Source organism: Haliotis rubra, unplaced genomic scaffold (genome assembly GCF_003918875.1).
Source record: "Haliotis rubra isolate DU_JTF1 unplaced genomic scaffold, ASM391887v1 Scf527, whole genome shotgun sequence".
Classification (NCBI taxonomy): Eukaryota; Metazoa; Mollusca; class Gastropoda; order Lepetellida; family Haliotidae; genus Haliotis; species Haliotis rubra.
The window spans coordinates 88,681-113,788 of NW_025767221.1; the positions used below are offsets into that span (position 1 = coordinate 88,681).

Sequence of the window (25,108 nt, forward strand, 5' to 3'; positions counted from 1 at the left end):
ACCCCGCTTACAAGCGAGTAACATTTTCTATGTACCCCTCTGGGAATGCCGAACTCATTTGGTACTTTGTAGTAGTGATTCTTTATCTCAAATAACATTGAATCACGCATGATGTACGGAAATTACCGATGTTTTGCGAATGCAAATCGAGGGAAGGGAGATAACTCTAAATTTGTTTTTCTTGTCGTCTGGTACTCCATACTGTGATCGATACCCGTGCTTCAAACAGTTAAAAATTACCATTGAGGTGTTCGGTAAGATAAATATGTTGTTCACTGGTCCCTCAGGGCCCATGGGTTGATGTACCCTTGATGTTTCTACATGTTCCCCTCGCCTTCGGGCTCAGGGAACATAAACAAACATTGAGGGTACATCAGCCCATGTCCCCCTCGAGACCAGTGAACAACTTATATTGTGTTCCAGGTGTGCATTCCCCAGTTCAAGAGTGTGCCAAAGCAGCCAGTGAGCCCCGCCGATGTCGAGGATCACGTCCTGGTCCCCCGGGGTTGGGCGGAGGAGGCTGAAGATGCGCATCAGCTGTACCAGTCCTTGTCCTCAAAGGTGATATCTAGCCCTGTTACAGTCCACTTGTATGTTTGGTGAATTGAAAGTATCTCTTCATGAAATCAGTTCATTATTGAATAACTTCATTGTGTGAGGGGCAGTGGGGTAGCCAAGTGGTTAAAGCGTTCGCTCGTCACACCGAAGACTCGGGTTTGATTCCCCATATGGGTACAATGTGTGAAGCCCATTTCTGGTGTCCCCACCATGATATTGCTGGAATATTGCTGAAAGTGACATAAAACTAAACTCACTCACTCACTCATGGTGTGTTTTTAGGATTTAAGTATATTCTGAGTACTGTCAGGAGTTCTGAGTATATACTGAGCATATCTCCGTATTGCATTATCCACATGACCAAAGAGGTTAACCACGTCAGCAAGCTGACAAGGTATGAAAGTCATCTGTGGGATCACTCCACGTCCTGCTAGTTTAACATTTCATAAAAGGACTGTGAAAAGCATGTCCTGCTATTATCTTCTTCTTTCATTCCAGGACTGTGAGATTGTGAAAGGCAGGATTGTCACAAAGCAAGGATATGAAGTTTCACAGGAGGTAAAGAAAATGTTTGTTTGGTGTTTGATGACACACTTAGAAATGTTTCCCATACATTGTAGCAGTCTGTATATAGAGATGCCAACCACTCCGATTTTGGCGGAGTTACTCCGATTTTCAAATACAAAATCTGCTGTCCGATTTCACTTTAAAAAACTCTGATTTCTTAGAACAAATTCTGAATTTATTTTTACGGTATACAATTTCATAAGTCACCGGTGATTTATTTGATTGAACACTGTTAAAACCATTCTGAAGCTTAGTGTGTGATCCTTTGGGTGTCTGTTGTGTATATTGTGTGTTATTGACAATGAAGTTTCACAAAGTTTTTCCGAATGCATATCATAGTCCATATGAAAGGGAAACAAAATGGCAGAGCCATCTACTCGCTCACCCTCAACTCGCACCTTTGGTGCTCAGACATGGCTTTGTTTTCTTTAGATTCAGGGTTGGCATCTCTGTGTATATAATTTAGACCAGAGATGCAATGGCATGCATCAACCAAGTCAGAGAGCCTGACCACCTCGTCCCATTAGTTGCCTCTTACGACAAGCATGGGTTACTGAAGGCAACCCAGATATTGGGACAATTAACCATTAAAAAGTAGTATTGCTTTTTGCAGTTATGATTTCTTAAAATTAAAACAGTTTACATATGTGTTAAGGCGTTGCTTTTATCTATAGGTGATGATTCTGTTTGAGGAGACTTTCCACACGGACAATGACGAGAGCTACAGGGTGGTGTGTGTTGACAGATATCTCAACTCAAAAACAGGTATCTAACTCAATAATGTATCTTGTCTTGTCAAATTGCTTTCTTTATACTTTTTTTTTTTTTAAAACAAGAACTGCTGTAGCACAGCTGATGCAGCTATGGTTGTGGTACTAGATGACCCCATGGACTTGGATTCAATCTTGATGACTGTGATGATGACATGTTATCACACATTGAGAATGTGGATCCTTGTTTGTGATATCATTTGGGGTGGTTGGCTAGCCTTAATGTTAAAGCTTTTATACCAAAGTCCTTGCTTCCGTTCTCCACATGTGTGAACCCACTTCTGGCTTATAACCATATTCACTCACTTTCTCACCCACCACTCACCCACTTTATCTCTCAATGTTTCACCAGTGAAGATCCGGGTTAGAATTGATCCTCAGTAACCCATGCTTGTCGTAAGAGGCGACTAACGGGATCGGGTGGTCAGGCTTGCTGGCTTGGTTGAAACATGTCATAGGTTCCCAATTGCGCTGATCGATGCTCATGCTGTTGATCACTGGATTGTCTGGTCAAGTCTCAATTATTTACAGTCCCGCGCATATATCGGCTGGAATATTGCTGAGTCTGTGATCGAGCACCTGCGCGGTTTTCCAAACAGTTAAAAAATTACCATTGAGGTGTGTAGTTCTGTAAGAATAGAGTTCATTGACCAGGGCCCATGAATATGATGTACCTGACAGCTTATTATTGCTCCCTCGGGCCGCCACTCAGGGAACATGCTAAACAAACATTGAGAGGGCATCAGCCCATGTCCCCTCGGTGACCACAGTGAACAACTTACATTGTGTTCCAGGTGTGCATTCCCAAAGTTCAAGAGTGTGCCAAAGCAGTGCTGCGAGCCCTCGCCGAAGGCCCAGGGATCACGCCCTGGTCCCTCCGGGTGGGGCTGAGGAGGCTGAAGATGCGCGATCAGCTGTACCAGTCCTTGTCCTCAAAGGTGATATATCTAAACCCAGAGGCCCAGATAAGCTGGGCGCGATCCCGGTAAAACACGATAGAAAATTTCCATCACACATTGAAACATAATTGTTAAGGCACTCAATTATGCGATTTGAAAATGTTAGATACGCAAAAGTTTAAAACAAATGCTGCAAGGAATATATTTATAAAAATCGCCATGTAATGAAAAAGACATCTAATGTTATCAAGATGTACTGTTAGTATAGGACAAGTGTTGCACTGTCAGTACAGGATGAGTGATTTTTATGAAATCATTTCCATTATATCAAGTTGGTTTTGATTCGGTATGACATAAGGCAGAATATACCTGCTTAGTTAACTTACTCAATGACATAATACTTAGGTGAGTAAAATGACTGAAATACGCACATATTTGAAAGCAGTGGGTAACGGAAAATGAAATACCCACTTAACATTCATAATACCCACTCCAAAAAAATACATTGGGTACAGTACCCACATGAGCTAAATCTTATCTGGAGCTCTGTAGCCCTGTTACAGTCCACTTGTATGTTTGGTGAATTGAAAGTATCTCTTCATGAAATCAGTTCATTATTGAATAACTTCATTGTGTGAGGGGCAGTGGGGTAGCCAAGTGGTTAAAGCGTTCGCTCGTCACACCGAAGACTCGGGTTTGATTCCCCATATGGGTACAATGTGTGAAGCCCATTTCTGGTGTCCCCACCATGATATTGCTGGAATATTGCTGAAAGTGATATAAAACTAAACTCACTCACACACTCATGGTGTGTTTTTAGGATTTAAGTATATTCTGAGTACTGTCCAGGAGTTCTGAGTATATACTGAGCATATCTCCTTATTGCATTATCCACATGACCAAAGAGGTTAACCACGTCAGCAAGCTGACAAGGTATGAAAGTCATCTGTGGGATCACTCCACGTCCTGCTAGTTTAACATTTCATAAAAGGACTGTGAAAAGCATGTCCTGCTATTATCTTCTTCTTTCATTCCAGGACTGTGAGATTGTGAAAGGCAGGATTGTCACAAAGCAAGGATATGAAGTTTCACAGGAGGTAAAGAAAATGTTTGTTTGGTGTTTGATGACACACTTAGAAATGTTTCACATACATTGTAGCAGTCTGTATATAGAGATGCCAACCACTCCGATTTTGGCGGAGTTACTCCGATTTTCAAATACAAAATCTGCTGTCCGATTTCACTTTAAAAAACTCTGATTTCTTAGAACAAATTCTGAATTTATTTTTACGGTATACAATTTCATAAGTCACCAGTGATTTATTTGATTGAACACTGTTAAAACCATTCTGAAGCTTAGTGTGTGATCCTTTGGGTGTCTGTTGTGTATATTGTGTGTTATTGACAATGAAGTTTCACAAAAGTTTTTCTCAATGCATATCATCATAGTCCATATGAAAGGGAAACAAAATGGCAGAGCCATCTACTCGCATCACCCTCAACTCGCGTAGACCTTTGGTGCTCAGACATGGCTTTCAGCCAGTCATGGCTTTCAGCCAGTCATGGCTTTGTTTTCTTTAGATTCAGGGTTGGCATCTCTGTGTATATAATTTAGACCAGAGATGCAATGGCATGCATCAACCAAGTCAGAGAGCCTGACCACCTCGTCCCATTAGTTGCCTCTTACGACAAGCATGGGTTACTGAAGGCAACCCAGATATTGGGACAATTAACCATTAAAAGTAGTATTGCTTTTGCAGTTATGATTTCTTAAAATTAAAACAGTTTACATATGTGTTAAGGCTGTTGCTTTTATCTATAGGTGATGATTCTGTTTGAGGAGACTTTCCACACGGACAATGACGAGAGAGCTACAGGGTGGTGTGTGTTGACAGATATCTCAACTCAAAACAGGTATCTAACTCAATAATGTATCTTGTCTTGTCAAATTGCTTTTTTATACTTTTTTTTTTTTTAAAACAAGAACTGCTGTAGCACAGCTGATGCAGCTATGGTTGTGGTACTAGATGACCCCATGGACTGGATTCAATCTTGATGACTGTGATGATGACATGTTATCACACATTGAGAATGTGGATCCTTGTTTGTGATATCATTTGGGGTGGTTGGCTAGCCTTAGTGTTAAAGCTTTTATACCAAAGTCCTTGCTTCCGTTCTCCACATGTGTGAACCCACTTCTGGCTTATAACCATATTCACTCACTTTCTCACCCACCACTCACCCACTTTATCTCTCAATGTTTCACCTGTGAAGATCCGGGTTAGAATTGATCCTCAGTAACCCATGCTTGTCATAAGAGGCGACTAACGGGATCGGGTGGTCAGGCTTGCTGGCTTGGTTGAAACATGTCATAGGTTCCCAATTGCGCTGATCGATGCTCATGCTGTTGATCACTGGATTGTCTGGTCAAGTCTCAATCATTTACAGACCGCCGCCATATCGCTGGACTATTGCTGAGTGCGGCATCAAACTGTACTCACTCACTCACTCACTGTTTCACTCACTGCCTCACTCACTTTATCAGTTTGTGTCTCACTTTATCACTCAATGTCTCATTCACTTTCTCGTTTTCTTTGTCACTCTCATTCTCTTTCTCACTCACTATCTCTCTCCTCTTCTCACTGTCTCATTCTCTTTATCACTCATTGCCTCATTCTCTTTGTCACTCTTATCACTCACTTTATCATTCAATGTATCACTCACTTTTTCACACTCTTTCTCATTCATTTTATCACTGCCAGTCTCACTTACTCACTCTCTCTCACTCACTCACTGTCTCAGTCACTTATTTTTCTTTCTCTTTCTCACTCACTCTCATTCTCACTCACTTTCTCATTCTTTCTCACTCTCATTCACTTTCTCACTCTCTCTTTCACTCTTTGTCTTATTGTCTTTCTTTGTCAGTCTCGTCACACTCTATCTCACTCACTATATCACTTATCGACTTTTTTTCACTCACTCACTCACTCACTCACTCAAGATGCTGTAACCATTTTCAAGTTAAAAGAATCCAGCGGTGGTATGATTTTGATATAGATTCTTGTACAAATATCTTGATTTTGTAGATGCAACTCTTTCTGAAGAGGGTAACACCATCAAGAGACCTACATCGTTTGAGCAGTGCATTGACCTACTCTGGAACCATACTGGTACGTTAGTGAAGATTAATATGAGATTGTTTGACAGTTATTCAGGATCATTCGGTTCAAGTTCTTGCCTCCTCCAGACCATTGTCACTGAATTCAGATCTGAGTTCTCTTACAGATCTTAGCACATCCTGTAACTTATCACAGTTACGGCCTGGATGACCAAGTTTGTTGAAGTCATTGTTTTTCTCTCACTTAAATATCTGAAATAGAAGACATTTTCTATACCCTAATACAACCTAGGCTACATACTACAGTCCGTTTGAATTCATTTGAGACCGATGAATTGTTCACTAACACAAAATCTAATAATTGCAACAAAATGAAACTTTGCACAGTCACATGAAATTGACAGACCAACTCTGATTATTTGTCTCATAATTTTTGGACGCCCGAATAAAAAAGTTGTTTAACAAACGATCATTATTATGTTGTCACTTTTCGCTATTTCCTACAAGGGGGGACCACTTGCTGGAAGAAGAGCCACAAACAAATGACATCAAACGGACTATAAGCATTCCCGAATTTTCTTTGTTCAGGTTTCAAACTTTGAGTCAGTCTTTTTATAAAATATTCAGGTATTGAAGTCTTCGGTTCTACTGAAGATGCACTAATTTGAAGATTTGTGGGGTTGAACCCCAGATTTTCCTTCAACATGACCATTGGTCAAGCAGTTGTAGTCTGAATGGTCTTTCTTCTGTTTGAACCTTTTGAGGAGTCCTACCCTCCTACCCAGACAAATTACCCTCTCTTAACAGGCACCAACTTACAAAGCATTTCTTCCTCTATATTTGTTATTTTACCTTATCCTGACTCATGATCTTTGCTTATCTCCCTTTTCCTTCCGAATGGTAGTGGAACAACACGATGAAAAACACGACTCAAAGTCAATAAATTCCAACAAATTTGTACAAATATTACATCGTAATTATAACCAAAACCATAGACAGCTTAATTTAGAAGAATAGGCCTAAATATAAATGATAGATTGCCGTATACGGGACTCAGTGCTCGCCCAACCATCCGCTTGGGCGAAAAGGGAGAGAGTGACAAGTCTGGGCACGTCACATGGTACGTTTGCGCGGGAAAGAGGAAGGGAGGTAACTTGTGGGTGAGTATTGTACGTCCGCTTCGGGAACTTCAAGGGATTAAAGTGTTCCTCTACCATTCGGAAGGAAAAGGGAGATAAGCAAAGATCATGAGTCAGGATAAGTATAAAATATCAATTTTACTTTAAAAATTACATATTTGCAAACCCGTGAAGGTCCATGTTAGAATTGGTCTTCAACAACTTTTGTCATAAGAGGCGACTAGCGGGATCGGGTTGTCAGGCTTGCTGACTTGGTTGACTCATGTCATTGTATCTAATTTGTGTATGCTCATAATGTTTATCACTTGATTGTCTTGTCCAGACTCGATTATTTACAGCCACATAGCTGGAATATTGCCAAGTGTGGCATTCAACAACAACCAAACCAAACCAAACCAAACCATTAATTTTTAAACTTATCTTATCTCATGGCTTGCCCTCTCTCTCTTCCTTCCACACTGAGTGGAACGACTGTAAACTTTTTCCCTCACCCATGTATCTTGTGCCGCTCTTGTTAATGGACAACTTACCACAATCCATGCGAGGCATCCGCCACTCTCCTCAGCTACCCACGTGACTACTGCTCACTCATCATTCTCAATCTCATCGAGTCCCTGGCTGGACGTACTTGTAAACATTGAATACTTCAAGTTCCCTTTTCCTGATTGTTTTTCCTCCACTATGAGGAAATTGGAAGATAAGTGGAAATGCAAGTTTTGCGCTGAGTGCAAGAGGACTTTTTCGAGTTTTTATCCGGACAGTTTGTGTGTTGACCGTGTAGGGTAATGTAAGGCTACTAATTAATGGAACAAGTCAGATGAAGATTTCAAAGCATACCAGCAAGTATGTTCATGTTGTTTAGCCGACCGGGGCTAGGAATGCTTCGTCAGAATGTAGTCCATCTGCTGCCAAGAAAATTCACATTCAGCGACCATCTTTAACTCCGAAGCGGTTACTATCGCCTCCCTCGGGAGTGAAGGCTTTCTTGGCCGCTTCGTCTGACTCGTATTTATCTGAAGACTTGAGGAAGTTGCTTGGCATGCATTCATCTCCTCTGGAGTCTTTGTCCTCTAGTGTGGTGGTGATTGATCGACCAAACTTTCCTGAAACTGTTGCCGAACCGACGGATCTGCAGATGACACTTTCTACTTCTCGCTCGCCTACTGTTGCATTACCGACGGGGGAGGAAGGAACAATGCAGGCGCTCACGGTTCAGCAGCCGTCCCCCTCAGCGAGTAGGATAAAGTCGGTTGTTATTCCCGCAGAGTACTTCTCGTCGTTCTGAAACTCCAAAGCGTTTGTTGCACAGTGTTTCACATTCAAGTTCATCTGACAATGCGGTACGGCCACACTCCAATCGATCTCATTCGTCTCGGAGACCGCCTTCGTGGTGTAGTGGTTAGAGCGTCCGCCCGGAGAGCGGAAGGTCACGGGTTCGATCCCCGACCTCGTCATACCAAAAGACGTTAAAATTATGGTACTTGTTGGTCCCTGCCTGGCGCTCAGCATTAATGGGTACATCAAGGACTGGTCGGCTCGGGAGTCAGTATAATGTGTCTGAGTCGGGTATTCATGCTTCACTGTGGCATGGTATCTCAGTGAGCTAGCACTATAACAGCAGCTTAAGTCTGGGCTAGTACAAACAGCTGCACATACACATACACTCGCATGCACATCGTCATTTGAGAGAAATATTCTCAAGCCCGACATTAAACCCAATTTCACCTCACCTCACCTCATTCGTCTCAGAAGAATGGGAAGAAGAAACGTCGCCATGCCGACTCATCTGATTGTGTTGACTCGAATCATGCTTCGCCTAATGGCTCTGTCTCATCGTTGAAGTGTTTCGGCACAACCAACTGTTGCTACGCAGTATGATCGCCGTGTGGAGTAAAAATCATGGCAGCGATCTAGTTCACCTCCGCCTTCCCAAACCAGTTCGTTAGGCCGAACTGGTTCAACTCGCAAACGCCAATCCAGTTCTACGAACCGATCTGTTACACCTAGGCCTAAGGAACAAAGTCGCCGAACTGGTTCATCTAATCGAACTGATTCACCTTTTCGTACGGTTTCAACGCATCGCTCTGTCAGCCGAACCGGTTCATCAGACCAAGCGATTTACCTCAGCGCCAGCGATCTGATTCAACCAGGAGGGATTCACCCATACGTCATCGTGGCATCATCAGGGCGTTTTGGTTCTCCCTACTGTACTGCAGTGCCTCGTTCTGATTCTTCTGGTTATCGTCATCGTTCCAGTTCATCTGGCAGAGGCACTTCACCTCATCCGATTGGTTCAACTTTGCGAACTGATGTATCTCGGAATATCTCTTCAGTTCACACTGATTCACTTTACCGAACTAGTTCTTTTGATGCTTCCAGGATTCGGATCCCTATGGGAATCCTACATCAAACTGGATCGTCTGGTTGAACTGTTTCTTATCCACTCACTACTTCGCCGAACCGCTCAGAGCGTTATGGGACTTGGTCGCCTCACCATGATGATTATCATTCACGTTCTCGCTTGCCTCATTCAGTTCTCGGTTCTTGGCCTTCAGTTCGTCTTCACTCACCACCTCGTCTCCCACGAGACATTGTTACAGTTCGTTAGATAGACGTTCCCCCTCTCACCGTCCGCCTAATTCTGATTCATCGGCTGCTGCTCCAACTCGGATTTTGCCGGAATCTTGGTCTCCATCAAAGGCCACTGGATCTGTGCCGTAGTGTCATCGCCGATGCCCTGTCACGCTCCAACCAGCCGTCGCCGACTGAGTGGAAATTACATCCCAAGGTCTTCCAGACGATGATCTACCCACTGTCACGGCGCCTAGTAGACCTGTTCGCCACACGCTTCAACAAGCAGCTCCCAAGGTTCTTTTCTCCGATTCCGGACTCCCTTGCATGGGATCTAGACGCTCTTGCAGTCTCTTGGGAGGGTCTAAATGCGTATGCGGTCCCCCTCCAGCTCTACTTCCCAAGGTAGTGCAGAAGTTGGGCACCACCAAGAAGATTCATCTGGTTTTGGTCGCGCCCTTTTGGCCAGCGAGAAGTTGCTTCGTCAACCTCAGAATTCTGGCAGAACCAAATCCGGTACCACTTCCCATACGAAACGACCTCCTGCTTCATCCGCAATCTACACAAGTCTACAGAAGTCTCTCATAGCCAAGGGCTACTCTCGTGGAGTTACTACAGCTATTACTGCTGCCCATCGGACGTCCACTCGCTCATTGTATGATGAAAAGTGGAAGAGATTTGAAGTCTACTGTAAGACTAGAGGTATACAATCTCCTACTTCTGCTTCTGCGCAGGTCGTTGAGGAGTTTCTTCAGCACTTATTTGCCACCAGGAAGTTCAAGGGTACAACGTTGGCCACATATCTAGCGGGTATTAATTCTGTTTTAGCTACCAAGAAACACGGCAGGGTCTTCTTGGGTCTCCGCTGGGATTTTATTGCAAAAGAACTAATTGCTGGGACAGCCGGATAGGACGTTCACTATCCCACCGTTGTCCACCATACTTGGGCCTCGTGACACTGAAGATCTGACACTGTGTCCAGTTAGGCACTACGCATTTTCCTCACCACATATCAGGATCGGCGACATTTGTGGAAACGCCTCTTTATACCGCTATCGACCACCTCTAAGGCAGAGGTGTCTCGAACCACTTTGTTGTTTTGGATGAGGTCTACTATACTTCGGGCATACACTTTTGCAGGCCTGCCCACTTCTACCACATCCAACCTGCATGAGACGCATGTGCTAGCATTGACTTTGGCGTTACACAAGAATTGCTCTTTGACTTCGATCATGGAGGGTTGTTTTTTGGCATTCAGACAGTGTCTTCTCATCTCACTATTTACGGGATCTCTCAGTGACGGACATCCGGGGGTTGCACCAGTTCGGACCACTTGTTTTGGCACAACAGCTCACCTCTGCTCATCAACGCAGATAAAGGAAGTCCCGGGGTCGGTGCTATTTCCTGTAGTTACTGAATTAAAAGATCAACATATGTTTATCTTTTGTTCTCCTTGTTATGGGTTTAAGAGCTATCTCACTTGGTTGGATACTGAGGCATTTAGATACCGCCACTAATTTATTTAGTGGTTGATTTATTTTGTGTCGCGATGCAGAGGGGCTCACTGACCTCTACTCTACGGAGAAATTACGTCAGTGAAGTGGGTCCTTCCTGAATTCCTGTGGATTTCGTTGCGTTCTGACTCCTAAGTTGCCAGACTCTTCCTTTGACTAAGCTTATGTAAAGGAGCGAGCTCAATTTGATGTTGTTTGGAACTGAACGTTAAACCTTGGAGTTTTCCGATTCAATTTGTTTGTCACCCTCTCTGGTGGCTGATGGGTTGTTTCGAAGCAGGGGCTGTTCCGAGTACTGGTTGCAAAACTGTAATTTACGGAGGTACCTTGGAAATCGTGGTGATGCAAGGTCTACTTGCTTAGCTACGTCTCTTCATTTATGAAGGTTGCAGCCGAACACCACATCGCTCGGGAGCACCCATCTCCCTGGGAGTCGTTGTGCTTAGTAAGCCAAGGGGTCAGGAGACCCATCACAAGCATAGGAGTTGCGTGCATGCGTAACAGGCCTCCCTTGTGCACCGCTATCTACGGTTGTCTCAGGAGTATACAACTTTTGTTGTCCTTTCTGTTCAGACTAAGGGTAATCTGCAACCCGCCGTCCAACCATGGGATAAGTGCAAGCCGTGAGATAAGATAAGTTTAAAAATTTGGAAATTTTAACTATAAATTGTATATTTATATACTTATCTTATCTCACACGATGGATTCCCGTCCACCTCCCCTCTACTCAGATTACAGTGACGGCTCCGAGAATGAGAATGATGAGTGAGCAGTAGTCACGTGGGTAGCTGTGGAGCGTGTGCATGCCTCGCATGGATTGTGGTATGTTGTCCATTAACAAGAGCAGCACGAGATACATGGGCGAGAGTGAACAAGAGAGGCCAAGGGAAAATGTTTACAGTCGTTCCACTCAGTGTCGAAAGGAAGAGAGAGAGGTGCAAGCCATGAGATAAGATAAGTATATAAATGTACAATTTATAGTTAAAATTTCCAATTTGTCCATGTAGAATAGGTATCTGCCCATCACTGCCTGTACAAGTTACCTCCCCTTATACTACAGTATCTATGATTTAGTTTGTGTGATAAGGACCTTAATATTAAGCTAAAACAGAGGTGAATGCAGTGGTAAACAGCACTCTCAAACTAATATGCTGTTATTTTTTACTGCAGGAGGATGGAAGGCAAGAGACAACATTGACAAGATGCTTAACACCTTCTCCATGGCCTTTGACCAACTGGAAGGCCAAGGTCTTCGCAGTATCATGGTCAGTCACAGTGACTTTAGCCAATAAGACCATTTAAGTTTTAAAAAGAAAAACTTAATTATTTTCAGAATTTGAAGAGAGTGTGAATATGGTTTGATGATGCTTAAAGCAACATTCCAATGAGGGAACACCAGAAATGGGCTTCACACAAATTACCGATGTGGGGAATCGACCCAGGTCTTTGGTGTGACGAAAAGGTTTTAACCACTGGGCCACCTGGTGTCCCCCCGTCATGATGTTGCTGGAATATTGCTAAAAGCGGCGTAAAACCAAACTCAGTCAGTCAGTCAGTCCACCCTTTAAGAATTTGAAAGGCCGAGTTATTTGCAATTGTTTTGTTGCAATATAGGCTTGGCAGGCATATAGACTTAAATTTTGTGCTGAATTAACTTCTTGGTTTTGGTATTTATTCTGCAGGATGCAGCAAGTGCACAGTTCACCAAGGTCATGCAGTATGTGCTGAAGGATGCTGTACTGGTGAGATGCATATTTATCGGTAACACATTTTAGGAAAATAAAAGAACATGTTGTTAGGCACAGACCATGTTATGCAATATGTCTTATCCTATTTAGAAACTTCCTTTTGCCTTAAGTGACTTGTGAATCTAACTTTATGTACTGTCAGTTTGTCAGTTTGTATTAACAGATTTTTCCTATAATCAATCATGATTCAATATCTTTTTCAGAAAAGAACAGCTCGCCATAGTACTCACTATATGGAAAACATAAAAATTGCTGTTGAGGTGAGTAACTTGAAAATATATAATTGGTTGCTTATAAGTATGTTGTTGACCTTAAGGAGTTGCATTCATTACAATATTACATAACTTTTGGCATTGCTCCTAAGAGTTGATGTCATGCAACCGCTTCAACATGAGTATGGACTGATGTTTGTATGCATGGAGTGTTCTTTGGTTTCAAGTTTAGCATGATTACCCAGCAACATATACTATTAATCAGCGATTGAATGGAGTCTGTGAGTTTGTAGACTGTGTGTTGATATGGGAAAATGTTGCTTGTACTATCAATAACCTGATTGTCTGGTGCAGTCTTGATTTGTTACGTCATTGCCAAATCATCAGTCCGTAGGGAATTCTCCTACATAGGACAAATATGATTTTGTGTGGCCCAAATCTAACATGGGAAATCCAGATAAAAATTTCTACTTGATGATGATGATGATGGTGATGTATTGATGATGATGATGATGTATTTTTACTGATGATGTTGGTGTACATGATAGTGATGTATTGATAGTGATGATGTATTGATGATGATGTACATGATGTATTAATACTGATTGTGATTCATATTGATGATGTTGGTGATGATGATGTATTGATAGTGATGATGATGTATTGATGGTGATGATGTATTGACAGTGATGATGATGTATTTATACTGATGATGATGGTGTTGTACTGTTAGTGGTGATGATGTATTGATAGTGATGATGTATTGATGGTGATGATGATGATGATGTATTCATACTGATGATGATGTATTGATAGTGATGATGTATAATGATTATAATGATGATGATGATGATGATGTACTCATAGTGATGTTGATGGTGATGATTATGTATTGATAGTGATAATGTATTGGTGGTGATGTCTTGATAGTGATGATGATGATGTAATAATACTGATGATGATGTATTGATTGTGATGATGATGGTAATAATGATGATGGTGCTGTTGCAATATAATGGGTACATTAATTTTCATTAGTCCACACCCTGGTAATCTGGATAACTATCAAATGATCTTGTTCCTTTGAAACCTTGTTAATCTGGATAATTTGACTTAGGACAGTAACTTGATGTTTGTGTCTCATTTCAGACATACTACATGCATGCAGTGTTCAGGAAACTGTTCCGTGTTGTGACTGCATGCGTGGGTTCGGAGGATGCAGACATGAATAAACTGACTCGGAACCTAACCGATCTGACCCTGCAGGATCTGGGCATCAAGAAGGTTTTCAGGTGGGTTGGACATATGAGCACACTTAACTTGCAAATAATTCTGTCAGACAAAAGATCATCCAGGCAATACCACCGTCCGAAAACTTTGATTAAGGCACATACATCTGAGTGACCCTGGTGGCAGAAGGTTTATGAAGGAATTTTGTCGATCAGGATTTTGTTGCAACTTGGCATTATGTGCTTTGAACTCAGAATATTTCTTATATGTTTATTTCAGTAAGAATGTGTCTTTGGCAAAGGTTGAACTGTCCCGGTTGAACAACTTCACAACTCCTGTAGGTCGACTATTTTGTGTGAAAAGAATGGTGGCTGCTCTCACCAAGCCGAGGAAGGGATCAGGACCCACAGGTCAGTGTTAGCGAGATCAGGACCCACAGGTCAGTGTTAGCGAGATCAGGACCCACAGGTCAGTGTTAGCGAGATCAGGACTCACAGGTCAGTGTTAGCGAGATCAGGACTCACAGGTCAGTGTTAGCGAGATCAGGACCCACAGGTCAGTGTTAGCGAGATCAGGACCCACAGGTCAGTGTTAGCGAGATCAGGACCCACAGGTCAGTGTTAGCTTAAGTTTAGATCAGGACTCACAGGTCAGTATTAGCGAGATCAGGACCCACAGGTCAGTGTTAGCGAGATCAGGACTCACAGGTCAGTGTTAGCGAGATCAGGACCCACAGGTCAGTGTTAGCGAGATCAGGACTCACAGGTCAATGTTAGTGTTAAGCGAGATCAGGACTCACAGGTCAGTGTTGCAGATCAGACTCACAGGTCACGATTGATCAGGACTCACAGGTCCATGTTAGAGATCAGGACTCACAGGTCAGTGTTAGCAAGATCAGAACCCACATGTCACTTATAGCGAGATCAGGACTCACAGGTCAGTGTTAGTGAGATCGGGACATAAGTCAGTGTTAGCGAGATCAGGACCCACATGTCAGTGTTAGGGAGATCAGGACCCACAGGTCAGTGTTAGCATGATCGGGAATCACAGGTCAATGTTAGCGAGATTAGGACTCACAGGTCAGTGTTAGCGATATTGGGACTCACAGGTCAATGTTAGCGAGATTAGGACTCACAGATCAGTGTTAGCGAGATCGGGACCCACAGGTCAATGTTATAGATCGGGACTCACAGGTCAATGTTTGAGATCAGGACTCACAGGTCAGTGTTGGTGAGATCAGGACTCACAGGTCAGTGTTGGTGAGATCAGGACTCACAGGTCAGTGTTAGCGAGATTGGGACTCACAGGTCAGTGTTAGCGAGATTGGGACTCACAGGTCAATGTTAGGGAGATCAGGACTCACAGGTAAGTATTAGCGAGATCGGGACTCACACGTCAATGTTAGCCAGATTGAGACTGACAGGTCAGTGTTAGCGAGATCAGGATTCACTGGTTACTGGTAAACTGTATTTAAAGGGCTGGTATCTTTTGCTGTAGAAGACAAGGTTTCACAAGTCTGAGACAAATGGTCTAAGGCTGTGTTGAACCTTGCAATGTGATGGATTGTTTGGAGAATTCATAAAGGTGCAAAACTTGTTTCTATAATGTTACTTTTTGTCTTTACCAGGTACTGAAGACATGATGACAACGGATGACTTTCTTCCAATTTTGATATACCTCATAGTGAAGTCAGAAATACCGAACTGGTAAGCATCATTGTATCAACACCCCCTAGCATTCCTTTTAGTAAATGTTGCCACAATCATACCTGTGGCCAGTTATGCCATATAGGTTGTATTCCGGCTGGTATGGTTTGGATATTGTCTCTTCAAACACAGAAGCCCATCAGAGGTCCACATCACTTTATTCAGCGTCTAAATATGCAATTACATGAAAGTGCAGCAATGGCCAGGCGATGGTCAGCAGTTGTCTAAGGGTCAAGTCTCGACTAAAATAAAGCATTCTCTGTTTATCCCTAAGGATCAATCCTTATCAAACTGTCAAGTGTCTGGTCAGCCTGCAGTATCATCACCTCATCCACAATGTCATGCTTCAGTAGCCAACCGGCCCTTGTCTAACTGTTATTACTGGCAGCTGGTCTGCAAATGACTCTGTGTTGGTGGACATGATTACAATGGTCAAGCTGCGTTGATTTCTATTGACAGCAAGATCATTATTTAGAGAGATATTTAATTGACATAACTTACGGAATATATGATAATATCCCTGATAAAACCTACGCCAAATGGCCTATGATAGTTGTTATCAGAAGAGATGTTTGGAACCTGTCTGTCCATCTTCCGTGTATCAATTGATTTCCAGAGCATAATTCAAACTCTGTTCAATATTTCATGATCTCATTTTGCGAAGATATCAGTGCTTGTACTTGTTTTCTGATTTGACATTTGACATTTTGTAATAAATGACATTGTTCCCAAAGCATAACTCAAAGATAATTCAATACTTCTTGATCAGATCCTTCAAATATTTCATGAACATGAAGCATTGTCCTATTTGTGGAAATAACCCATTGCCTGACGTCCGAGTCCAGTGTTTTTTTCTGTCAGGCAAGCAAATTTGTATATCACGCTATACCGGTGTCCAGTTGACTTTCCAATGTTAATTATGTTGTTTATTTCAAAAATCAACAAGAAAACGGACGGTATAGCGGAAAACTTATCAGGGTAAGTGATTTTACACGTGCCACTGTACCGGAGTACACTAGCAAAGTTATTTCCACCCCTGACTGACCATGATTTTGACAAATTCCAGTCAGTGAAGGGTTAATATCTAGATAATAACTCATGAACTATTTGTTTGTAAGAAGCAAAGGATTAAGGAAAAGATGACAACATCATAATGTGGGTTCCATCACAGTGAAGTTGTTCTTCAGGTGTGATCTTTACAGAACCCTTTGCTTTTTCAGTTTAACAAATGGTTTCTAATATTTTTCACGAAGATTATCTTGATGTTTTCAGGACAGCAAACCTTGCCTTTATGACACACTTCCATTTTGCAAAGTGCTCAGAAGATGCTGAATTTGGGTATGTCAGAGGTTGATTCTCTCTTTGGTTGTATGATCTCCAGGGAGTTGAGATTGATTATACAATGTGCCGTGTGAGATTGATATGCAATGATTGAGGGAAAAACAAGCCGCCTTTGAGCAGCTGAGGTGGATCTTGGCGCTTTGCAAATATTAACATAATAATAATAATTTAGTTGTTTCCTGTTTGTTTATTGCATAAAAGTACACTATGTTGTTCATCTTTTACAAAATGGCAGTTTGGAATCTGACAAGACAAACCAATGGTTGATATTAAGAGCATTGGTCTGTGTAAAGTGTATGATTAAATGCATCAACCAAGCCAGTGAGCCTGACCATCCCGTCCCATTAGTCATTTCTCAAGACAAGCATGGGATGTTGAAGACCTATTCTAACAAATAGCTTACGAGGGTTCACGTTTCATTGTTTGAGTCAAGAAAACAGGGTGGTCACGAGTGAGTGAGTTAAATTTTATGCCGCACTCAGCAATATTCCAGCTATATGGCAGTGGTCTGTAAATAATCGAGTCTGAACCAGACAATCCAGTGATCAACATCATGAGCATCGATCTACGCAACTGTGATATGACTACACGTGTCAACCAAGTCAGCGAACCTGACCACCTGATCCTGTTAGTCGGCTGTTGATGTGTTAAACAGAGGTCAAGGATTTTGTTATAGAGCCAGGTGTTCTTGACCTGGTTTTCAATATACAGTCATCCCTCATAATAACGCTCTTCGCGATACCACGGATTCAGTTAAACCGCGGGGTAATCCGTGGCTCCGATAAAAAAAGTTGCCCAGTGATCACACATATTCACGTCATCGAAAATAGCACATCAACAAATCCATTCTTGAGCTCTGGTTAATCACATTGTAAACTAGTGAAATTCAGCGTGGATTGCAATTAACAGTGTTTATCGTACATATCCATGGTTTTTCAGATGCTTAAAACATGCAGGGTTTTTTCAGTAATAATAGATGAACAGCGAAACATCGTAATAACTTAATCATAAAGACATGTCGATCATCAGCCAAGTACTTACAACCATTGCTATGATGCAACACACCGCGTAATTGCGCGGGTGAACACCGCCATCCGAGAATGTATGATGTCAGAAAACACATTTTATTTGATTGATGTACTAGGCCGTTGTCACATAGCTGGAGTACTGCTGATTACAGCCAGTCATTAGAGGATCATTGATAAATTATTTAACCTTGATGTATGGGAGTAGGGGTCCAGTGGAGGCCTATAGTGGGTTGTTTGTGTTGGAATGTATTCATCCTCGATAACCTCCAGGGTATATGTTCAGATAAATCTCCACTAGTACCCTGGATATCTGCAGCTCGATAATAGTATTACCTCCCTTTGCTGGCTCCGCCTTCTCACAGTAGCCAATCAGATAAGCCGTTACAACCGAGCTTGCCAGTTTCAACAAAGATTACAGCCACAAAGGTTTGCTCACTGTGTGATTAAGATATAGGGGAAAAAATCATACAGACAATTTGAAGGGTCTGAAACCATCAAAAAAGAACTCCTACCTCTTTCAGTTGTGTTGCCAAGTTTCATCGGTAAGATAAAAGAAGTGGAAGTGAGTTATGAAAGAAGCCTTGTGATTGGTACGCTCAACATCCCAGTGTAGACACTTGATTGGATAAAAAGCCAGCAAGGGAGGTAATACAATTATCAGGTCGAGCCGTAGAGGCATCCATTACTAGTGGAGATTTATCTGAAAATATACCCTGGAGATTATCGAGGATGGAATGCATTGCAGTCATGTAGTAACTGCTTGTGTTGTGTTTGGTGTCAATGACTAGAAATGATATTAACAACGGGTTCTACCTGTAAAATGTTATATTTGGGATTACCCTCTCTCAGTAAACGTATGTTATGTTTGCCACTTACTAAATGGCATTGTGTATTCATAGGTTCTACCTGGCCTCCATTGAAGCAGCTCTGCAGCACATCAAAAGTGGGAAGGTGAAGGACGAGGTCTTCAGCAGGGACATGATCAAGGTAACAGTCACTCTACCTGGTACCCACTTATTGCTCAGTGAACAGGAACATTAAAGTAGCAGTGGTTGCCCTACCTGGTACCCACTTGTTGCTTTGTGAACAGGAGCATCAAAGTAGCACTGGTCCTCCTATCTGGTACCTACTTATTGCTTGACAAAGAGGGGCGGTGGGGTAGCCTAGTGGTTAAAGCGTTGGCTCGTCACGCCGAAGACCCGGGTTCGAATTGTACATGGGTACAATCTGTGAAGCCCATTTCTGGTGTCCTCCGCCGTGATGTTGCTGGAATTTTGCTAAAAGCGGCGTAAAAACAAACTCACTCACTCACTCACTTGACAAAGAGGAACATGATGAAGGTAGCAGAATTTGTAGTTGCCATACCATCTAAGGCCTAGATTTTCGAAGCCCTCTTAGCGCTAAGATAGTCAGTGCCCTACATTAACATTAACTTATGACTATCTTAGCGCTAAGAAATCTTCGAAAATCTAGGCCCAGGTACAAACAGATTACTGGGTACAAGATACTAATAAGTCTTATTTAAGTAGCTTATGCCCTGTGGATAAGAAATTATATGCATGTCAGCAATTATTCATCAAGAAGTCGCCAAATGACTGTTCATGTTACACTGCTATACTGAGTCTAACAAAACCTTGTGGAAGGTCGCATCAGGTAACCTTTGCAATTGACCAATCAGAACACAGCTAACCAAATCGTGAAAGTGGACATTTGCACATACCTTTTGAACTTTTACCTCGAAAAAGTTTGTACCCGAACGATTCTGAATGCTATTATGCGGATTTTCATTTGTTGGGAGATCAGTGTTGGCGACCAGGGACGAGAAAATACACTTTGTAAGTCCCGCCGAACCCTAAATAGTAGCCGTTGTCTGATTGGTTAAATCATTTCGTCCGTCTTGCCTTTGATTGGACGGTCATAGGTCGCTGAAAGGTTATGTGATGGGACCTTCCACAAGGTTTTGTTATACTCAGTATAGCAGTGTAACGAATGTTTTGACTTAAAATGTCAGTAAAATTCATCAACTTTAGTATGAGTTTTAGCTGTAGCCATAAGAACATATTAAATACTTGGTCATGTGAGTAAAATGCATTTCCAACAGGACCACAACTGGCAAGGAGTGAACGGTGTGATGGATGATGGCCTACAGCGACAGTCCAGTGGCCCTAACCTGCCAGTTGTTGATGAGTTCTTCAAGGTGAGATCTCAGCTCTCAATCCATCTTTGATCCCATGTGTATTTTCATGTATTGTATCTCCACATCACATACACCCTGGGTCAAATCAAGTTCTTAGCTGTATATTTCAGAAATCTTTTCAGTAACATAGCTCAAATACCCTGCTCATGAACTTGAAATCAGCAGCACATTAAAATTTCCTCTTCTGAACACAGGCTCAGCATAGGTGTTTCCAGTCCTCATCCAAGCCCTCCATACATTGTGTTATGATAAGTTAGGTCTAGAAAGACTTGTTTGCATAAGTCGTAAGAAGACGATAGAAGTGTTGATACCACAAGACGGTGCAGCTGTTTTGTTGACTGGTGCATTTACTGGTTGTTTTAATCAAAGAAGTGTCTATTGAAAGCATTGTGTCATTTGAGCCTTCCTGAAAACAAAGGCGAAAACCTTCTGACAAACTCTACCCGTGAAGATCCGAGCTAGCATTGGTCTTCAGCAGCCCATGTTTGTCGTAAGAGGTGACTAACGGGATCGGGTTGTCCCTGCATATAAGACAAAGCCTAGCCAAAACAATTTAGAACTGAATAGGTAAATAATCTTTTCTAGCGATGTTTAATTGCAAATTTGACGTCTTTGGTCTTCTCTTGTATGTTTGTTCACAGGAAGCGATATGATGTATTGTCAACAATTCGACTTGTTTTTACAAGGGGAGGACTCGCAAAACAAACACGACGTAGAACTGGCTGAGTTGTTGATCATCAAAACATTGAAGATGGGGAACTTTGTCGATTTACAGTATTTGAAAAATTGCTGAATGCAGTGGTAATCAACAAGCAAACAAACATATAAACAAATCTGACAAACAAGTTGCAATATCACTGGACAAAACCTGTCAGAAGATACCCACATGGGTAATTTGGAGCAGAAAACATCCCAACCTAGTTGTATCATTTTGCCCCTGATTTGTTGCAGCAAGTACAGAACGGGGATGAGGCTGCGGTGCAGGAGATGCTGGAGCAGCCGAAGAAGGCATCAGATGAGCTGGTCAGCAAACTGTGTCATCCGTTGTGTACCTGTGACAAGTGTGAGAAGATCCATGCACAGATCCGCTCCAACTCCAACCTTGTTACTGCCTATACCAGGGATACCCGAGGGTTACACAGGTATACAATCTGATTGATATATCCCAGATATATCTAGTTAGGTGTAATAGATATTCTATGAGATCATTGGGCAAAGGTACACTCTTGTCACATAGCATAGGTACAATGTCGGATCATGGCACACAGGTTGATGTTCCTGTATAAATTACAGGTACACTCCTATCTTGTTTAACAGGAACATGCTCAGATCATATATAACATACTTAGATCTTAGACACAGGTACAGTGTCAGACCATGCGGCACAGAGACACACTCACTTGATGTATGACAGGTACATACGTCCAGTTATGTATCACAGGTATATTCCAATCATGTATCACAGGTACATACTCAGATCTTGTGGCTTAGGTACACACTAAGATCATGGTGCTTAGGTACGCATACAGTTCATTGCAGGTACACACTCAGCCTAAAGATATAGCTGAGACAACATCAGTAAAGCATCAAATTTCTACTTGTGCCATGGAAATGAAAGATTTCACACAAACTAGGAATATGGGAGGCTGGTTGATTTACAATTCAGATGGCAACATGTATGATGAAGTAATAACTACTTTGTGTTCCAGCATTACACATTGCAGCTTCCTGTGGCCAGGCCCAGCTGATTGATGTGCTGGTGAAACACGGGGCGGTCGTGGATGCTGCCGATTACCTCGGTCTCACACCGCTACATCTGGCCTGTCAGAAGGGCTTCCAGAGTGCCATGGTAAGGGGTAGCCATATTGTATTCTGGTTTATGGGGTGGGGAGTGGTGTACCTCAGTCTCACACCGCTACATCTGACCTGTCAGAAGGGCTTCCAGAGTGCCATGGTAATGGGCAGCCATATTGTATTGTGGTTTATGGGTGGGGAGTGGGTACCTCAGTCTCACACCTCTACATCTGACCTGTCAGAAGGGCTTCCAGAGTGCCATGGTAAGGGGCAGCCATATTGTATTGTGGTTTATGGGGTGGGGAGCGGGTACCTCAGTCTCACACCGCTACATCTGACCTGTCAGAAGGGCTTCCAGAGTGCCATGGTAATGGGCAGCCATATTGTATTGTGGTTTATGGGGTGGGGAGCGGGTACCTCAGTCTCACACCACTACATCTGGCCTGTCAGAAAGGCTTCCAGAGTGCCATAGTAAGAGTCCGGCCATATTATATTCTGGTTTATGGGGTGGGGAGCGGGTTACCTCAGTCTCACACCGCTACATCTGGCCTGTCAGAATGGCTTCCAGAGTGCCATAGTAAGAGTCCGGCCATATTATATTCTGGTTTATGGGGTGGGGAGCGGTTACCTAGTCTCACGCCACTACATCTGGCCTGTCAGAATGGCTTCCAGAGTGCCATAGTAAGAGTCCGGCCATATTATATTCTGGTTTATGGGGTGGGGAGCGGTTACCTAGTCTCACGCCGCTATATCTGGCCTGTCAGAATGGCTTCCAGAGTGCCATAGTAAGAGTCCGGCCATATTATATTCTGGTTTATGGGGTGGGGAGCGGTTACCTAGTCTCACGCCGCTACATCTGGCCTGTCAGAATGGCTTCCAGAGTGCCAGCCTGTCAGAGTCCAGAGTGCCATAGTAAGAGTCCGGCCATATTATATTCTGGTTTATGGGGTGGGGAGCGGTTACCTAGTCTCACACCACTACATCTGGCCTGTCAGAATGGCTTCCAGAGTGCCATAGTAAGAGTCCAGCCATATTATATTCTGGTTTATGGGGTGGGGAGCGGTTACCTAGTCTCACGCCGCTATATCAGGCCTGTCAGAATGGCTTCCAGAGTGCCATGGTAAGGGTCAGCCATATTATATTCTTGTTTCGAGAGGGAGGTTTGGATGGGCAAGTGTTTTGTTAAACTGCTTCTTGTTGCTTCCAAACATTTGTTTTCACTTAGAAGAGTTATCAATTAAAGTGGAGGAAGCCTGTATTTTCTGTCCTTTCTGGAAGAAAATATTTCAACGAAAAGAATGATAGCATGTCTGTACATCTAGATGGAAAAGTGCTCTTATTATGCATAATTGTCTAATCCAGACTCCTTTGTTATCAGACCACTGTCTTCAAGTTGGGATGTTGTTGAGTGTGGTATTTAACAACAAACTAAATAACGATTGTTTGGCCCTGGTATAATGTTATTAGGGACCTTGTTGATAAGGGTGTCATTTCTTAAATATAGTACTGCCTGTGAAGATCCTGGTTTGAATTGGTCTTCAGCAACCATACTTGTCGTGAGAGGCGAATAATTGGATTAGGTGGTCAGGCTTGCCTACTTGGTTGACACATGTCATTGTATCCCAATTGTGAATATTGATGCTCATGTTGTTGATCACTGGATCGTCTGGTGCAGACTCGATTATTAACAGACAGCTGCCTTATAGTTGGAATATTGCTGAATGTGACATTAGACAACAAACAAACATTAATTTTGGAAATACTTTTCACACAAGGCCCATTTACCTAAGTTCCAAGGATTGTTCTGTTCCATTTGTTTAAGCAGAAGACCTTGAAGTTCTTGTTTTAATTATTTTTCCATGTTTTTCTCTTCAGCTGTTACTGCTTCACTTCCATGCCAGTATTACAACCGTGGACAGTGACGGCAACACACCTCTACATCTCTGTGCAGCAAACGGACATGACGATGTAAGTAGGGATTAAGCATAACAGATGTCATGCAGTTATGTACAGTGGAATCTGTTTATTATGGACTGGCCCGGGGCTGACTCACTTGTCCGGATTATAAAGCAGCCCGGATTAGTCATCGTTTGATTGTTACCATCAGTACGTTTCACTTCGTCACCAAGTGACAAATCTGCCAAAACTATGAAGTGAATGTGAAACAAGCAAGTAATCTGTCATTTATAGGACTTCAAACTGACTCGAAGTTAATCTTATCACATTAAATATTGTGTGTTTATATAATCGATTAACCATTGAGAACAGAAGTAACGGAGGTGTTTTTTTGCAGCGAACTGTTATTTTAGTCAGCTCCATACGGATTACAAATCCAGGATGGGACTTAACCAAATAAAGTACAGTGGACTCTGGCAATATCAGTCTACATCAACACAAGTTTCAGTCCCGGCAGAAATGCACTTAATTATCATTTAGAAACATCTGTAAACATCGGCATCTGTCTACTCAGGATATCGGCATTGTTTTTCAGTCCCAACGAACAAGTTGTTATGAAAACGAATCTGTAAAAAAACGGTACATGAAGGACGGCACAACCCTCTGATGGAATTAGGTCCAAATGATGTACCAACACAATTCGTGGTTACTCCCGGGATTATTCAGAAATGGGAAGTGACAATCAGTTTCTTGTTAATTAGTGAGTGGTACGTGTCACTTACATAGAGTAATTAACTCTTTCAACACCAGTCAACGAGAG

The 25,108-nt window shown here is 42.5% G+C and overlaps 1 protein-coding gene and 1 long non-coding RNA gene across 2 annotated transcripts in view; both read left to right on the top strand.

The window, feature by feature from the left end:
- The window catches only part of LOC124252848 (ankyrin repeat domain-containing protein 27-like), a 45,621-nt gene that overhangs the window by 4,456 nt on the left and 16,057 nt on the right, over window positions 1-25,108 (top strand). The window contains exons 3-19 of the mRNA XM_046686519.1: window positions 424-561; window positions 1,057-1,116; window positions 1,800-1,890; window positions 5,881-5,964; window positions 12,307-12,401; window positions 12,819-12,878; window positions 13,088-13,144; window positions 14,246-14,388; window positions 14,606-14,736; window positions 15,954-16,032; window positions 17,305-17,370; window positions 19,301-19,388; window positions 20,503-20,598; window positions 21,550-21,740; window positions 22,064-22,089; window positions 22,308-22,447; window positions 24,268-24,360. Of these exons, the coding sequence (XP_046542475.1) occupies window positions 424-561; window positions 1,057-1,116; window positions 1,800-1,890; window positions 5,881-5,964; window positions 12,307-12,401; window positions 12,819-12,878; window positions 13,088-13,144; window positions 14,246-14,388; window positions 14,606-14,736; window positions 15,954-16,032; window positions 17,305-17,370; window positions 19,301-19,388; window positions 20,503-20,598; window positions 21,550-21,740; window positions 22,064-22,089; window positions 22,308-22,447; window positions 24,268-24,360 (1,638 nt within the window). The remainder of the gene's footprint in view (window positions 1-423; window positions 562-1,056; window positions 1,117-1,799; window positions 1,891-5,880; window positions 5,965-12,306; window positions 12,402-12,818; window positions 12,879-13,087; window positions 13,145-14,245; window positions 14,389-14,605; window positions 14,737-15,953; window positions 16,033-17,304; window positions 17,371-19,300; window positions 19,389-20,502; window positions 20,599-21,549; window positions 21,741-22,063; window positions 22,090-22,307; window positions 22,448-24,267; window positions 24,361-25,108) is intronic.
- Window positions 2,805-4,663, top strand: LOC124252847. The gene is made up of 3 exons (XR_006892050.1): window positions 2,805-2,833; window positions 3,832-3,891; window positions 4,617-4,663. It is a non-coding gene; the product is annotated as an uncharacterized LOC124252847 (long non-coding RNA).